This window comes from Pteropus vampyrus, unplaced genomic scaffold, assembly GCF_000151845.1.
Source record: "Pteropus vampyrus isolate Shadow unplaced genomic scaffold, Pvam_2.0 Scaffold4, whole genome shotgun sequence".
Lineage (NCBI taxonomy): Eukaryota > Metazoa > Chordata > Mammalia > Chiroptera > Pteropodidae > Pteropus > Pteropus vampyrus.
In genome coordinates, this window is record NW_011888785.1 from 23,539,734 (window position 1) to 23,558,167 (window position 18,434).

General features: G+C 31.9%; 1 protein-coding gene across 1 annotated transcript in view; it reads left to right on the forward strand.

Moving 5' to 3' along the window:
• Nucleotides 1–18,434, forward strand: part of PCLO (piccolo presynaptic cytomatrix protein) — a 368,833-nt gene that overhangs the window by 306,005 nt on the left and 44,394 nt on the right. Inside the window, exons 19-20 of the mRNA XM_023533486.1 lie at nt 1,227–1,407; nt 3,017–3,211. Of these exons, the coding sequence (XP_023389254.1) occupies nt 1,227–1,407; nt 3,017–3,211 (376 nt within the window). The remainder of the gene's footprint in view (nt 1–1,226; nt 1,408–3,016; nt 3,212–18,434) is intronic.

Genomic DNA, 18,434 nt, shown 5'->3' on the forward strand with positions numbered 1-18,434 from the left:
AATAGATTAAAATGCGTTTTCGGGTTATTAAACTGCTATTCCTCACTGCATGTATGAATGATTGGATGTGACATTTTACATTCTATGTCTTTCAAGTGTCCCATGAAAAAATCTCTCAAAGTATCTTAAGAACAAAACTAGAAGTAATAAAAAAACAATTTTATACGAACTCACAAGTATCCTAACTGTATCATGAAATCCGTTAAAGTCAGACCCTGTGATTTTTTTTTCTTATCTATCATATTTAAAAAACATATTTTTTCTTTAGTGATTTTTGCTTAGAACAGAATTTATAACTTAATGTTAAAAAATAAATCATCTCCAAAAAATATGAAAATATGATAGTTATCCTTTTTGATAGAGACAATAGAAAACATTAGTGTAATCTAGTGACATGAGGCCTTGTTTGATTCCTAGACTTAGTATTTCTTTCCCTTCAAATTAGACCATTTAGCCTTCACCTGTATGGTCCATGCTAATCTTGATCTAATCTTGGACTAATCTTGGACTAATCTTGATCTTGGACAGCACTACTCTAGGATGTAGGGTTATATCTGACTTAAGATCCCATTTCAAAACACTGACTCATTGAAGTCTTTACAATTTATTATATTTACATGAATCCAGAGCATGTCTCCATTGTGCTGGTTTTTATTTTTTTAAATCTCTCATCAAATTTAAGATGCCAGCAACTGTAAAATATACTATAATTAATGAAACACTAAGAATTTTTTTTAAAGTGTTGCTATTTAAGCCATGACACAATGCTTTCTCATCATAAATTGTTAGTCATATCTCTATTTCTAATGTGAATGAAAGTTATTTTAAAATAAAATAAGTTACTAGCTACAAATTATTTATTCTTTTTTATTTTGTCCTTTTTGTAACTGAGATTGGACAGTCTTCAGAAATGCTAGCCAAGTTTAGGGCTAGAATGTGTCTATTTAACAAAACTTTATTTCATAAAGAGATTGAATTTTGACTCTACTTTTCACATTATCTCCAAAAAATGTAATTAATAGCCAAAGATTTTATACAGTTCAATTTATGCAAACATTTATTAAGCATCTAGGATGCACAAGTTGTTGTACGCATTATCATGGGTGAAGAAAAATGAGAAAGACGGCTTCATTGTCCTTAAAGATTATACTATATCCTTGGGCTTATATTTTTGAATAAATTTCAGATTACAGAAAAAAGTAATGACATACTGTACTTTTTTTCAGGTATTGATTGATTTATCTAGCACATCTCACCTCGATAACACTCCTAGGTGGTATCCTCTCAAAGAACAAACTGAAAGCATTGATCATGGCAAGTCCCATTCCAGTCAAAGCAGCCAGCAGTCCCCAAAGCCATCTGTCATCAAAAGCAGAAGCCATGGTATCTTCCCTGACCCATCCAAGGGTAGGAGATATTTCAAGTAGAAAAGACTTTTGTCTATTTGTTCACTCAGTATCTTCTTAAATATGAATGCCTGTATAATTAATATATTTTGAAAGGTTGGATTCTATTGGAAAATATTTAATATAATACCATGCAAAGTCTAATAGATATAAAATCAGGAGAAATGGGATTTAGTCTCAGATCAATACATAATTAGGTTTATGATTTTGTGATCTTCATTTCTCTAACTCTTCATTTTTCAACCTGTAAAATGAAGGAGGTTGGGCTATATTAGCCATTGGTTCTTTTCAAGCTCTCAAAATTCATGATAATATGATTTTACGATGAATTGAAGTATTTCATAAAGAAAATATAAAAATCCACAACAGTTCATTGACTAGACAAAGCTATCATTTCCATTTGTATATATTTCTTCTAATTGTTCAAATCCTTATTTTTTCATTGGTATATTCTTACTCATAAATTATATGAAACAGATGAACATATATAATTTTGAATCCTGCTTATCATATCAAAAACACATTCCCCATGTCATCAAAATAATTGGCATACTAGAATTTACTTAAACTTTTTCTAAATGTTGGACTCAAGCTAATTCTATGATTTTTTAAAATGATTAATATAATTTTAAAAAGCAATGGTATAGATTGGGTTTAGCAATATGCACAGCATTCCCATTTGAATGAATTTTCCTTTGGCGATTCATTACCAATTATCTTACGACAAAACATTAATTCATCATAAACTGAGTTACTCCCTGTATGAGATAACCATGCAGTATCTTACCTAGATATACTGAACTATTTATAAGTATCAAATGCAATTTTTTATATTGGACCTAATTATTGCTTCCTTCTCTCCTCTTAGAAAATATATCTATTGAAAAGTGGTTCTTTGCACATTAGAGAGCAATGAGTCATAAGGGCAAGTGTTCTAGGAGATAGAAAACTGAGGCTACATCCAGTTGGCCACTGAATTTATATGACAAACCACTGACTACACTGAGTGCTATAGATTACTTATGGATGAGTTTTACAGATCATTCATGAGTTTTGCAGTTCATTCTTGGCCAAGATCAACTCTGGCCTGGCCTGATTTGCATTCTGTAAGATCATTAGTATAAAGACCTCTTCCTCTATGACTACCATAGTAAATGTGTAATCTATATATACATTCTCAAAATCAGCTGAGTAATGATTCTACAATCTCTACTTCTAATATGCCCTGGAGACTCACAACTCTTCATCCAGGAATTCACTACATTTTTACTTAAAAGTCCACCTATGGCAGTATAAACCTATTGTCTCTTACCTGGTCCCTATTAGAATTAGCAGAGTTGCTTGGTGAAACTATAATATTCATTCATATGAGCCTAGTTAGAATGTATTCCTCTTCTCAAACTTACCTCTTCTCAAGATTATCATCCATTTGCCTTTCTTCCCAAAAAGTGCTTCCCAAATGTGTAATCCTATTACTGTATGGTGAGCAGATACATAAATGAGCCAAAAAAAGAAACAGATTACTATAAATCTTAGATAATTTAAAATTATGTGAAGCTTAGCAGATGCTGGGGCAACTTTAACTCATATTTTACCCTTTTTTTAACCAGACATGCAGGTTCCCACCATTGAGAAATCCCATAGTAGTCCCGGTAGCTCAAAATCCTCATCTGAAGGTCATCTCCGCTCTCATGGACCATCTCGCAGTCAAAGCAAAACCAGTGTCACTCAGACCCACCTGGAAGATGCAGGGGCTGCTATAGCCGCTGCTGAAGCTGCCGTGCAACAACTCCGCCTTCAACCAAGTAAAAGACGCAAATAAATTCCTCAGCATGGCAGCTTAATGTTCATCTGTTGCCTTTCTTTTCTGCTGTCCTTTCCTGTTTGCTTTCTGTTTTTGGCATACTGTGCTCACTCTGTTCTCTGTCCCTTTGTCTGTGTAAGAACAATATCAGTACATGAATATGCTCTTTCTTATTTAGACTTTTTTTTAATTGACATAGACTGCAGTAAAACTGGCTGTTTCTCCTTTGTCTCCACCATCCATCCAACCTGGCTCATAGTATTTGGTACCTGTGTCTGTGATGTTTGCAGGCAAACAATGTTGTGTGTCCTTTTTGTGTGCACTCAAATATCCTTTAGACTACAGGAATCATAAGCACAAGTGGCTACCAAAATTCTAAGCATTACACCAAAAAAAAAAAAAAAAAAGCACACACAAGCATTTAGAGCAGATTAGCCATGAGATGCTCATGTCTGAAAACACTCAAAAATTTTAGGCAGAATAGTAATGTGACCAATAGTCAAGTTCTAGAATCTAGAGAGAAAAGCTATTTCAAGTTTAAAAACATTAATAAATTATGCATGTGAAATGTGGGAAACTTTCTAGTCTTTTGAAAAAAAATCTGTGAAGGAAATCATGTTTCTTATATTTTCAAGAAAGTATATAATATTAATATACATATAAGCATATGTGATGAGGCAATATAACGTCATTAAGGAGCACAATCAGTTCTATTCTGTTGATTCGCACTTTGTGTATAACAGAATTTATAGGTTATTTTTTTCCTAACCATTGGAAGTCCTTTGAAAGTCAAGATATCAATTAAAGCATAACAATTTACCCATCTTAATAGCTGTATTTTCATTTAATTTGTGAAAACTTAGTAATTAACATTTAAAAACTTAGGTACAGAGATTTTACAAACGTAGGTGCACTGTTACTTCCAAGAGGCATAAGCCAGACAGTGAAGAGAGATTGTTTCCTCTATCTCCCAAAGTCATCATTTCCAAAGAAACAGCCAGTTTTAACCCTCTTTTAGTGCTGTGCATGTGGTGTCATTTTGGCAGTTGAAAACACAACTTATTTAAATAGAGCAAAAGATCACTTCTGTTTGCATGACTAACATTTAAGCTGGTTCCATCTGAGGATACATACTCTGGGTTTCCATTTCACCCACACTGCCACAGCAGCACATAAAAGCGATCAGTCTAATCATGCCAGGAAGCAGCACAGACACAGCATAGCAGGAGTCCTCCCCATTCAAAGAACTCAGTCTGATAATCTGCCTCCACCAGCCAATGGCAACCAAGACCAAAGCCAGCTAGCCCTCAGGAAGGTGATGTCTGATGGACCAGTCAAGCCAGAAGGAGGTGAGCAGAAAGGCGCTATTCAAAGCACACAGCAAGAACATTCCCCCTATTTAAAGCCCTTCTCTTTTAATTTTTAGAGATTGTCTGATAAGATATGTTTATCCACTTTTTAATGTGCTTTTGTGGGCATGGCATTTCAGGGCTTCATCGTCACCGTGTAAGTCCCAAGATCAGTCCCCTAATATATTAACTATAGTGATTTGTATTTTTCTATGCACTGGGCGTCTTTTGACTTTTGTTGGGAAATAGATTAACGGTATTCATATTGCCAGAATGGAATGCATGCTACTAACCTAATCTGTTCAAGCATGACTATAAATATGTTGCATTGTGATAAAACTTTAAACTGCTCACAATTCGAGTTAGCATACCAGTTGATATGTAGATCAGTTTTTGTTGCATATCATTTCAAGTGTAACTTTTAAAAAATTTGGTGGATTTTGGAAATTATTAGAGGAAAGTAAAGGAAAAATTGTCAATGCACTCATTCACCTTGACATGGTGAAAGTTCTCTCTTGATCCTACAAACAGACATTTTCCACTCATGTTTCCGTAGTTGTTAAGTGTATCAGCTGTGTTGGGCATGTGAATATTCAAGTGCCTGTGTAATAAATAAAGTATCTTTATTTCATTCATAAACTACTGGGTTCTGAGCCATTGTTATATGATGCAGTTTAATATGAGTGTGTCAGTTTTTGCTTTCTCATTTGATTCCTTGCAATAGAGTATTTATAGTTACTGCTCCATTGTTAGTGAGAGTTGTAATGATAGAGCATTTCAAAGCAGACCAAAGTTTCATGCCAAAAACATTATAAGATAGATGGAAAATTATTACCAAATAAAAGTAACAGAGCTGACATAAACACGTAAATAAATAATGGGGTTGGGCTACTCTTATGCAGTGCTTCCACTGTTTCTTTCTCCCACATCTGATCTTCTTAATAATCATCTTGATTCTTGGATAAAGGAAGACAAATTCTATGAACCTTTGCTCTGGAGATGCATCTAAACTTGATTCTGTAGCTGTGTTCAGAAAAGAAAGCAAATTTATATCTGACCCTAACTTGACCCCAACATTGTGGAGTTTTTCCCAAGAAAGAGTGCCACTGCCAATGACAGGAATTAAACAATGGTGATTATAAAATTATCTTCAAATTTAATTTAAAAACATATTTAAAATATAAAGTTTTTTTAAAAACTAGGATAGCAGTGTTTTCCCTTTGTCTCTTCCAGCCCTAAAATACTTGATTTTATGATTCTATACTTTCCACAGTATTAAAATCAAACCTTGTACTTTCCTATTGAATTTCTCTTTATTCTCAGAAAATTTTAAAAAATTTAATACACTCTTGTCCCAACTAACCAATTAGTTAGGGGCTGTGGAAAATGTATGTGGCCATACAGAGGGCAAATCACTGTGATGTTTCTTGAATTAGCCAGGTAATTAAGGAAACAATTCGCTTAAACATTAAGATAATTCTGAATGTGCCCAGTTTATAGATTATCACTGAAGCCCTAATTCCCTTTTCTAGTTAGCCTTACTAGCACTTTCTAAAATCACTTAAAATTCTGCCTCTCACCTTTTCTTCCATCAAATAAGTACTGTTGATTTCTTAATGTTATTCATTTTCTTCAAATATTTCATAATTATAAATGTCACAGTAGTCAAGAGCTTCCCTTATTTTGCATCTTATGTTTAATTATCATGATCTAAGTATTACTATCCAATATTTTGTCTGATTGTTTTTCCAGATGTGGTTGTCAAAATTTGTAGCATAATGTTTTTAATCTCCTTTCTTTGAATAATGCTCTAATGGTTATTCTCATTCATTTAAAGTACTATGATTGAACCTTGAATTCATTCTTTATTGAAGTTACAATCAAAAGGAAATCAAGATACCATAGCATACTTTCTTGTTTAATTTTATTCTAATAGGTGATAAAGAAAATGGCATGTTTTCTAAAATATAAATATATTATTTCTCTTCTACTGTAAATGTGCCAGGAATATAATTCAACCATGCATTAAGCAAACAACTAATGGCATACATATTATAGGATTAAATTTATATAAAATGCCATTTAATTAGTTCAAAACTTAGAAAAATTGGTAAATGATGTAAACATATAAAGAGCCAGCAAGTTCCTGTTCACTAACTGCAAAACTATTTGCATTAATTTTTAAAGTTTGGATAAAAGTCTCCCATTTCAAATCTCACAATGGAGTTTATATAATCACATCTACATTCCGAAAAGAAACACCATGCATTGGAATAATTCTTCATATCGTACAAATTGTTTTGTCACCCATTGTCTCATTTTATCTCACCTGGTAGATGAGGTATGCATTGCAGATATTCTTATCCCTGTATTTTGAGTAAGCAATCAGCGAGAGGGCTAGGATGACTGACAGAAGAACACACAGCTAGAAATTTTCTGAATCATCCGTATAACCCATATCCTGTCACTAGGCCTAAACATTTGTGTTTTAAATACATTGGCTCCTTTGAAATCAAAATGTCCTGATTTTGGTAAAAGCAATTGTTATTTACTTATTTGTTATTTATCACTCAAATTCTTACAAATGATTAGAAGTGCTAGAAATGATGGTAGAATACAATTTAGACTAGCTCTACTTACATGATCCTCTTTTCTGAAGGCTGATAATTAAGCTGCCACAAACCGAGGAAATAAAATCCTCTCACTGTACAAGTGCAATGCAGCAGTAAGGAGGATCTGTAGAGGAGGCCGTGTGTACATCTGTAGTAATTTCTTTCAAGGGTGATAAAATTGTCCCTAAAGAGCTTTTTAAATATTTTTTCTGAGATTTTCAGCAAATTTCTTTTTGAAGTAGCATAAAATATGGGTCAGGCAAGAATTATGGAGTGAGCCAGAAGGAACTTTTTTCCCCCCCAGGGTTCAGTTGCATGCTAGGAAACCTGAAGGGAAAGAATAGATTGTACCAGATCATCCTGATACCTAAACAACTCTCTGTTTGTATTTAGAGATTCCCCCCCAATTTTTTTCAAGCCAATTGGTTTGGTTGAACACAGGCCTTGCCATTTCAGAAGATGACACCAACAAGAGAAGAGAGTTTTAAAAGTGGTTTGTTTTTTTAAATCATACCAAAAGTAAAACAAATTGATGCATTCTTAAAACCTTGAGAATGAATTTACTTGACACATATATTACATTTTAAGTGCAGTTTGACATTTCTGAACTATTTTCGATACTAAGATTGTAGGTGAGTTTTAAATTTTGAACCAGTAATACAGAATGAATAGAAATATCCCTCCACTCTAGGCAATAAAATAAGAGCCATTGGAATAGATTGGAGGGATTAGATGAGAAGATGAATCATTGAACTAGTTGCGTGAGGGAATTATGACTGAGTGCCTTGGTGGGACTGAATTGTAGGAGAAAAGCCTGAAGCTACTTCCACAGACCGCTGCTGGAAACTCCACTTTCAATAAGGCTTGTTGCGGCACCTGTCAGAGCTTCATATCCATATGTTACCATGGGAAACTCTTACTAAGCCATCACTCTGTGGGAGCTGCTCTCTTGGGCATGTGGTCGCGGGTGGATGGGTTGGGAAGCAGGGCGGGCACTGGGAATGGAGGGAATTGTTGGTTACAAAAAGTAGTAGCTAATCAGTGTCTCATTCTCTTCCAATGGGAAGTAGAAAGTCACTTTTGATCAGAAAGAATTTAGCATTCTGGTTTTGGAAAGGAAAGAGTTCAAAGGGAAGTCAAGGAGAAGAGAAATCAGAATGAGTTTGTTTGGAGGTGAAGTCTTTTGTAACATTTGTAACAGGTCAATAAAAACAGATTTACATTCATTTCAATGTGTTCATAAAAAAACCTTAAAAAATAAAACGTTGGATAGTTTAATATAAAAAGTTGAAACTGTAATGATGTGAACACAGAAAACATTCAAGAAAATCTGAGAGAATCAAATTAGATAATTTCAACTTTCAAAGTTCTATGCCTATTTCTCTAGAAGTCTCTGTGAAAACCAAAATCTCTTCTAAAGTTTTGTTTTTTTTTAAGAGTTCTTATATTTTCTTAGAATGATTGATTATGCATTTTCAACTCTTTCTGTAGTCATATAAAATGTATTGCCAGAACTATCTCTGTAATACATATATAGCAACAGACAGTACATGAATAATTCTGATCATATGACATCATTGTCTCCTGTTTATGACCTTCCTTCACAAGGGTGATTCCACTGACCTACCATCTAGCCATGGGTCTGCATAGAGCCATCCACATAAAGTATGTCTGATTCACACTGGGTATTTACATGTTCATTTCATCTGACTTGAATAGCAAGACCAACTGGTCTGTCTAAGTATCAAACTTGTTTTCCGTCTGTGCCTTAGTCAAATGATCTAGCTATGGACATATGTAATTGGGCATGACTATTAATATATGATCTGACAAGAAGAAAAAGACCTAATTTTAACATGCCAAAGTCCCTTAAATGCTATTTACGACATGTCTTTAACAACATGAAACTTAATTTTTAAAAGGCAAATTATTGTACTTTGGGCTCGAGGAAATTATTTTCTAAAAGTTAATTTATGAAATTACCACCAGGGAGTAGAACCCTGAGGAAATGAGACAGACAAGTAAATGCTGATGAAGGAAAAGTAAGAAGCTTGGAATGTGAGAAGGCTGATGGGGACAAGTGCAGGACCCTGGATAGACTGTATGATGTGAGCATGGGCCTGGGAACATTGTAATCTGGTAGCGGGGATCAAGGAACCAGGGAAATGCTACCTAAGGAGAAGGATAGTGATTCCAAGACCATAATCTGGCTACTTAACAGTATTGCCTAAATCCAGGTATCTAACCAAGAATTACTTGATTTTTCTCCACTTTTCATCTGCATGTATCACATTATGTAAAATCATGATATTTCACCCATTCTTTATTGTACAAGATAATCTGAGGTGAGAGAGAGGGGAAACCTATGAATACAGGAGAGGATGAAAGGAACCTTCGTGTGTACTGAGTCAGATTGGGAAAATATGCTTTTTTCTTTTCATTTTATTGCGGTTTTGAATGTGTAAATACACAATTAATCGTTGAGGAGCCAAAAAAAAAAAAGCTCATGGATTTTAAATATGTTTTAAGATACTGAAAGATAAAAATTAATAAATCAGTTAAATTAATCATTTGAAGAAAAACTGATCAAAATATTAATATTGATATTACAAATCAAATAACTGATAATTTTTTAAAGAAGAAAATGCTTGATAAAAGTCAGGAACATGGGTCTCTATTTTTAAACATCTAAGAAAGAAATTAGAATAAAATTTCTGCTCTACTTGTTTTAAAAGAACACAGAAGGAAAATTTGCTTTTTCTGATTACAAACTCGAAACCATATTATTTTAAATTTTCTAGGCCATATCACATTTTTATCTGGCTTTATATAAAATGAACTTGGAATCTATATAGAGAGATATAGAAATGAACTTTTTTTATACTATGTAATTCAAATTTCTATATAAATCTCTTATATACATTCAGTTTTAGTTTGTCGTAAAGCATCCTCATTGCTAATGACATTTGATAAAGTAACTAACTATTGAATTACTACTTTAGCTCCAACCAACTATTAATATGCAAGAAAATTAAAAAGATTTTATATACAGGAAACCCTTTTGGAAGAATTTGCATCATTTAATGTCTTCCAAATATCATTATTTATTCTGGGTTTCTGTATACCATAAGTAGCTTTTTAAAGCAAAAATAGAACAGACAAGCAAACTGATATGATACATTAATTTTTAATTCAGAACTTGTGCTCCTAGAGTTGTGAAGTTCTGGGTAGAACAACTTTTTAGAAAGCTTAGAAGCTGAGAAAAGTTAAAAGGTTAATGATATCAATAATAATAAATCTTTTCAAGAGAGGTTAACAACTTAACGTTTTTTAGTATAAAAAAATAAAAGACACCATAGTGATCACGAAATATATAGTGGTTTAGGATAACTATCAAAAAAGCTGGTGCTAATTGGTTTCTTCTTATTTTCACAGTTAACACTTCTTTCTATCGCTTTAGATCTAGATCAGTATTTCTCAGTGTGTCTGTCGACCCCTGGGCATTCCATAGACCCTTTTAAGGGTTTATTAGGCCAAAAAAATTCTTAGGAATATTAAAATGTTATTTTCCTTTTTCACTCTCATTCTTTCTCAAGCATACAGTGAAGTTTTCCTGCATTTACATGCGATGTCCGGACATCATTGCTTTGATGGCTAATGGAAAATGTATTGTTGATTATTTTTAATTTTTCTTAATTTTGAATATGACAAATATTGATAGGTATAATACATAAAACAAAGTTCTTTGAGGGAATTCAGTAATTTTTAAAAATGTAAAAGACATCTTGAGATCAAAATGTTTGAGCCAATGATCTATACCCATGCACAATCGTAATTTTTCCAATAGCCAAAGGCATTGAATAATTAGAGGTTTCTTCCAAAATACAGTTATCATATTTATCTTTAAATTTTGTATTCCTTATATCTGTTATATTGCATTTCAGAATCCTTTCTTTCTTTTCTCGTTTAATTTTAATTTATAATTTTTAAGATTGACCAAGAGCAATTTTCATTTTATATTTTTATTCAAAATATTTTATTGGGAATGATTTAAATTAAATTATGATTATATGTCCATGTTCATTACTTCTTACTTTCAGAATCTGACTGGTAAGTTGCCTGTCAGCTTTAATTCAGCTGTTCTCGACGTAAGGTGGAGTAAGAGTATTATAAAGGTAGAATAAATTTTATTTGTGTCCTTATCTTGAAGATAAACTTCATTGAAAAAAGCAATTGTTTATAAGTTACTTTTTTTTATTTTCTATTGCATTATCTGTATTACTGTACCATTTACTACATATTAATTATGTTGGCATAACTAACAATAAAAAAACTGAAGATCATCACTTTGATTCAAATTTGAGGAAAAATTAAGTTTCTTACCTCTTACCAAATTTTTGATTACTAATTTTCAAGGATATAATTTAGCACGTTTTAAGTAATTAAAGCTAAAAAGAGAATTCTGAAAATATGTATCATTTATAAAAAATATTATCTGAATTACCTGTATTAGTTGTTCATTTATTTACATTCATAAACACATTTATTTTTAATGAATGTTATGTTCCAGAACCTCGTTAAAGTGTTAATGATACTGCAGTGAACAAAATAGACAAAAATCAATGGCCCTGTGAATCTGCCATCTTAGTAATATTTATTGAATAACCAATTAAAGATATCTGGGAAGAATTATGAAGAATGAGAAAGCATGAGTTCTGTCTACCTTCAACTGAGATTGAAAAAGAAAAATGCAATTAGTTATCGACTTAAGTTTTTATATAACTAAACATCATTATGTTTAGAAATATGCCGAAACATAATTAATTATATTTTTATTTGTTCTGGCTTTGATTCTCTTTAATAATCTTTCCAGTCCACTGGGGTATAATTAACTACAAGAGGAGAGAAATCTTTTGAAAACGATCTATTTGGAGGAGGTAGAAAGATTAAGGAAATTAACTAGAGACGTTAGGTCCCAGAGGACTGGACATGGATTTATCAAATAATTGTCTGAACTCTTTTTTACTTTGTGACCATTGACTACATTTGAATGATATCAAAAATAATATTCGGTGTTTGTTGTAGCAGTAGCCACATAAATCAGTCTACCATTATTAATTTGTATTTAATTTGTATTTGTTTATCCTGGAAATATATTTCCTTTGGGCAGGATTTTTATGTAAATCAAACCATTTAGATTCCATTTAAGGACTGTTATCCTTGTTATCTAAGTATTCATGATCTAAATTGTCAGTTTTAGGATTATGTAAAAACATTTTTCAAAACTGACTACTTTTATAATTACTTTTTACTGAAACAATCTTGCATATTTTGCAAGCAAACCCCAAGAGAGAGGATATTTCTGCTTCGAAGGAAAATGAAATGAATATTGAAAAATTAAGAGTTGCCTTTAAAAATGTGAATGTTTTTTCTTTCAAATATCATCCTACTATTAACTTTTTAATGATAATCTTTAGTGTGTTGTAACAATTGTGCTAGAATCCTTTAGCACAAAACCAAAACTTGGCACTTTATAAATTCTTTATTTGTTCTATTTATTTGGACACAGCTGGAATTATAACTACATTTATTAAAGAGAAAATGAATTTATTTTCTTAATTTTCATTTTTGATCATGTCTTAATGAAACTCTTTTCCATTTTTACTATGACATTTTAGTCCCCACTTACTATATTTACTTTAAATGACTTCTTCCAAAACCAGTTCTAAATCAAAAACACCTTTAAAAAGAAAGATGCACTTAAAAGGTAACATTATAGCATTAATGCAAGGACTATAGTATACTAGCCATCACGTATTATATTTACGTAAGAAAAAATTCTTCTCTACCATGTTATTAGTTAACTTTACCTTCATTTCCAAACACCTGTTATATTGAAATTATACATTATTACTTCTGTTCTCTGAAGTGATCATTGATCCTATTATCTACAAAGATAGAGAATGAATGATTAGTTAGTGAGTATGGAAAATACCTACAAATTACTGATAGTGTTAGGTAAAAACATGGAATTGATCATTACAATGTCTTGAAAAATTCAGTCATAAAGCCAATGTGGATGAGAGGAAAAGGAGTGAACACCATTGCCTTTCTGGAAACAGCAAACAGAGGCATTACATCTCCATCTCCCTCTCTGAAAGAAGCTACTGTGTGAATATGGAATATGTTAAGGCATATATTTTAATTTTTATAAGAAAAAATGATTCTGCAAAATTTCATTTCTCATCATTCGTTATAACTTTCTGATATCTTTGTTTTTTAACCAATAATTTGTCATTTAAAAAAATATTTCAGTGCCATCCTTCCTTCACCTGACCTTCTCAAAAAAAGTTTACAAAAGTCAGAGTTACCTATTTTTAATACTTTTATTTGTGAAAACTTATAATTTAGGAATATGCAAACACACTTACAAATAGCTGTATTGAAACTACCTGTGCCATTTTTCTAGTGTCAAGATTTCTTTTAAATCTTCCCAATTGAATAATGAATATACTAGAGTAAATTTAGGAAAAAAAGATTCAACTTCTAATGTCCTCATAAGATGCAACATCTCTTCTTAAATTAATACCCCTGAACTGTATTAGAAAACATAAAAAATGTGATTGGACATAATTCAAGGGAAAACCTGCCAAATAATGCTGGTAACAATGGAAATTGAAACCTGACATTTTCAGGTACATATTCACAACAAATCAACAAATGAGATAAAACTGCAAAACCTCTGGTAAAAATAAAAACAAAAACATTATTTCTAAAATAGCCAGATGGTTATTTCAGTTCCATTATTAAACTATTGGAATAAACAAAAGAATTATTCATTGATTTATCTTAATTTCAAATAGTTGATCTTAATTTCATAGACTGGATTAACATTATGATAAAGATAATATTAATACTTTATCAACCAAGTAATTTGGGAAATTATAAGCTACCTACATAATTCTTGAAATATTTAGAAATAACTTTGAGCTGAACCAAAAATATAAAACCAATGATGGAACATCACAAGCATCAAGGCTTTATACATTCCAAACACTGAATTATGAGGAAGACAGAGATCTCACAATCTTAATTTGAGATAATTGGATGTGATAGAAAAGTGGATTAACATTTTTTAGTTTTGATTCTTTCTCTCATTAATTAATGTGTGAACTGGAACAAGTCACTTAATCTTTACAGGGCTTAATTTTCTTATAGGTGATATGATGGGTCAGGAACAGGTTATCGCTACAGTGTTTACCAGCTTTTAATTTTCCATAATTCTACAACTAATGGTCTTCAAATCTGATCTTCAGACTTTGAGCACAGTGCTGCCATCGTGTGGTGGGGACAGTTCTGCAATTTTAAGTACTATCATAGAGGGAGAAAAAACAGCAGAGCAACTGAAAGCAGATGTGCAGGCAAAGAGACACTATCAGGTTTAATTAAGGTTAGCCACAGTGAAGTAATAAAACAAAATGATGTCTCATCATCTATCATCTGAAGAAAATGAAGAGGTCAAAGAATAATTTAAAGCAGACCGAATTGCCTCAGAGAAGATAAAATTGTTTACCTGAAATGCCCCCTCAATAATTGAGTCAAAAATGATTCAATACTCTAGATTTTTTTCTCTAGACCGGGGAAGAAGGCTTATTCTATTACATATTTATTTAATACATCTTTCTTCTAATTGGTACTTGATAGTACAAATAGGAATTCACAAAGAAAGTACACACAAAAATGTAGACTCCAAAAATGTATTATTATTAAATAAACCTCAATTCTTCGTAAAATAGACAGGCACATAATAAATCCATGTATTGCAGATCCAGATTTCTGAAACTCTGTTAAGAGTTGGAAGAGTAAAACAGAAGAGTAATGTTTTAAATATTACTTCTGGTAGAAAATTAAATGTAATTTCTCTCTGTGTATCGAGAGGTGGAATTGGCACTAGTGTCTGTAATAACACCCTCTGGTGGCTCCCATGGAATGTTACTACACACATCATATTTTATTGTTATTCCAATTTAAATATTTATATATAATGTCCATGGTCTGTTTTTAACTTTTTTAAGTTCGCAAAGTTATTTTGTTTTGTGTTTAGTATATTGTCATTAAATATTTTTTCAATCGAACCAGTTTTGTGGGGATTGGGAAAACAACATTTAGTTGAGTGATCACATTTTTGTACACAGTGTGACAGATTAAAGTTTCATTCCGATTTTTAAAGCTACAAAAAAGTTGAGTTACCCAAAGTTTTCTTAACAAAAACATGAGGGAAAAAAATTCCTATTATCAAGTGGTGCTATTGATGAAAGATTTATAAATTGCATAAAGTACATTGCCAGATAGAAAGTGAAATATTACTAACCCATTCAGATGGCTTAGTTTGGTTAAGGGAAAGATTATTAATTTTATTATTATTATTTCATTAAAAATTGCTTCAGTATAGTTCCAGGATAAGCTTTTAAGAATGCTACCATGGAGAAAACACATCCTCTGCTTTGAACAATGACATGAATGTAACAACTACAATCAAAGATAGAAAGTAATCAATGCCAATAAGACCAATAAGATATGATAAGGCCAATAAGATATGACCTTGTGCTCTGAGAGTACAGATATAGAAGAGCTCAATTCTGAATGGTAAGATGAGAAAAATGCATGAATCAGGGCTTTTACTGATCTGAGCTGGGCCTTTATTGATAAATATAATTTAGATATGAAAAAGTGATAGGGGCAAAGGTAGCATAACAAAATTGGAGAGAATAGCCTCAGCTCTCAGGATAAAGAAAGCCAAACGAAAGAAGCCAGAGTGCGTGTCCATGGAAAGGGGGCTTCCATGGAAAGCATATGAAGGAGAATTACCAGGGATATCTTTAAAAAGGAGCAGATGATAAAGGACTTTGAGAGGCAAATGAAAGAATTTGTCTGAAACTGCTTTTGCCCAGTAAAAAGCAAAGGTCCATTCTGCATTTTAATTGAATTTATTTTTAAAAACTAAACAAATGTTAGGCTATCTAACGCTACCCTACACTTAAATACCAGGTTAAGAATAAGAATAAGAATAAGAAATTTGATCAAGCACCAGATGTTTTATCACAGCACTGGATTTATTTGAATTAATCACCTAACTTCCAGCTACTCCAAATTTCTTTAGACTCAAAGTTACTTATAACTTGTTTTGCAAAGATGTTAAGTAGACTGAGACTTAATCCAATATATGTATAATGTTCCATAGATTTGGTTTTCTTTCTTTTTATATTTCTTATAAAACATTACTTATTTGCATTTAAATTGGCAGCACATGCACAAGCTTTCCAAATGAGATTTTTCTATTTACCTAGACAAGATAAAAAAAACTTTTTCCTTAAAGCTATTTCTAGCCTTCATCCTTTCTTCTTCTTATATTGTTTTCCATTCTGTACACATCTCAAATTTCCCAGAAGAGAAATAGAACTAGAAATTGCATCAGGCAAAATTAAAGTTTACAAAAGAAAAGATGGAACATTTTTAAATGTAAATAATGACATCTTTTCTATAATGTAGCTATTTTGATACATTATGAGAGCACTCTTGGATGAAAATTGTTTTACTTTAGTAAAAATAAATCAATTTAAAATTAATATATATTAATTAAGGTTTGTCTTTGAAAATAGTATATCGAGATTTTCCAGTTGATAAAATTAAAGGATTTTTTTATTCAATGTCATACTAAAAACTATTAACAGTCTCGATTGGATTATATAATGCCAATCAAAAAGTATGACAGCTTTCTTTTGTTTACAACCAATTGACTAATATGACTCATGTGGTTGATTATACAGTTCAAATTGCTTTATAAATGATTTTAATTTTATATCAGTCATATTACCTTTACATTTTGAAAGTTATTCTTTTTAAAATTATTTTCTTTAACACTAAATACAATATATGGGTTTCTTCTATAAAAATCAAATAAAATATTAAACATTATGACTATCATTCTGTTTCTGCAGATATAGCTATGGGTTACTAGTAATTCATTGGTCACTGGCTATTTAACAGAATTCAAGCCTTATTCTAAATAGCTATTCCCAACTTATAGACATCTGATATATAATTGACTAATAAACGTTTCTTCCTTTTTCACTCTTCTGAGAAAGTGATCCTACTATCACTGGAATATATATTATAAACTTTTCTGGTGGCTTTAGAGGATCCATTGTCCTGAAATGAAAGAAAGAAAGAAGTGGGGAAGAGCTGCTTTACCAGCCTTGATCCTGACTACTCTGATGGCTTCCCTGCCCTCAAATGGTATCCCTCAAAATGTCTGTAATTATCGCTTCAGTTGGTTATGTTGATTATACTAAAATTCCACCACATCGAGTTATTGTGTTTGTATATGATCCTTAAGAAAAATGCAGAAACCTTAGGATCATTAAACAATTATCAACTATTCACCCATTAGTGTGAATCTATCCAACTGCTTAAAAAACTCCTAATCAAACAGAGATGTATTTATGGACGAGAGACTCATGATTTTGTAGCCTAGAACATGTCTAGAATTAGAAGATACCCAAGGCAAATTCATCATCAGGGACTACGTACACTCAAAGATACTAGAGAACAGCCATTGACAGTAGAGCCCTGATGAAGAGGTTGGGGTATATGGCAAGACGTAAAATACTGGGTTCTTGCTTTATTTTATCTCACTTCCCATATCATGATCTTATGACATAGGCATTACTGACCCTGTTATGTTCAAATGAGGAAACTGAATTTTAGTCTTACTCTACAATAAGTTGAGATGCAAAACCATGTCAATATGATCAAAGCTCATACTCTTAAACTCTGACCATATGGCAGAAGATAAATAACAATTTCAAAAATCTGCCTAGAGAAATTTCTCTCTACAGAAACAAAAGAAAACACTTGCCTTCTCTTTTTTTTCCAGCAAAAGTTCCCCCCACAAATCTCCTCTAATCTAGAATTCTACTAACAATATTGACATTATACTCCTACTACTGCATAATTTACAGCACAGAATTATTACGTTTCTATGGAAATAAGAATTCTTACATCAAAAAATAATCAAGCTGATGAAATTTTTAAAACAAGTCCTAATCATAAACTAAGAAATGCCTAAAAGGAAACAAATATCTTCAAATTGAATAACCTGTGGAGATAGTTGATAGAGCAACATACAAATAAGCACAGAATTTTCAATCATTTCTTGAAATTGTCTGTTCTATTTTTCATCTTCACGTCTCAAGAAAAAAAA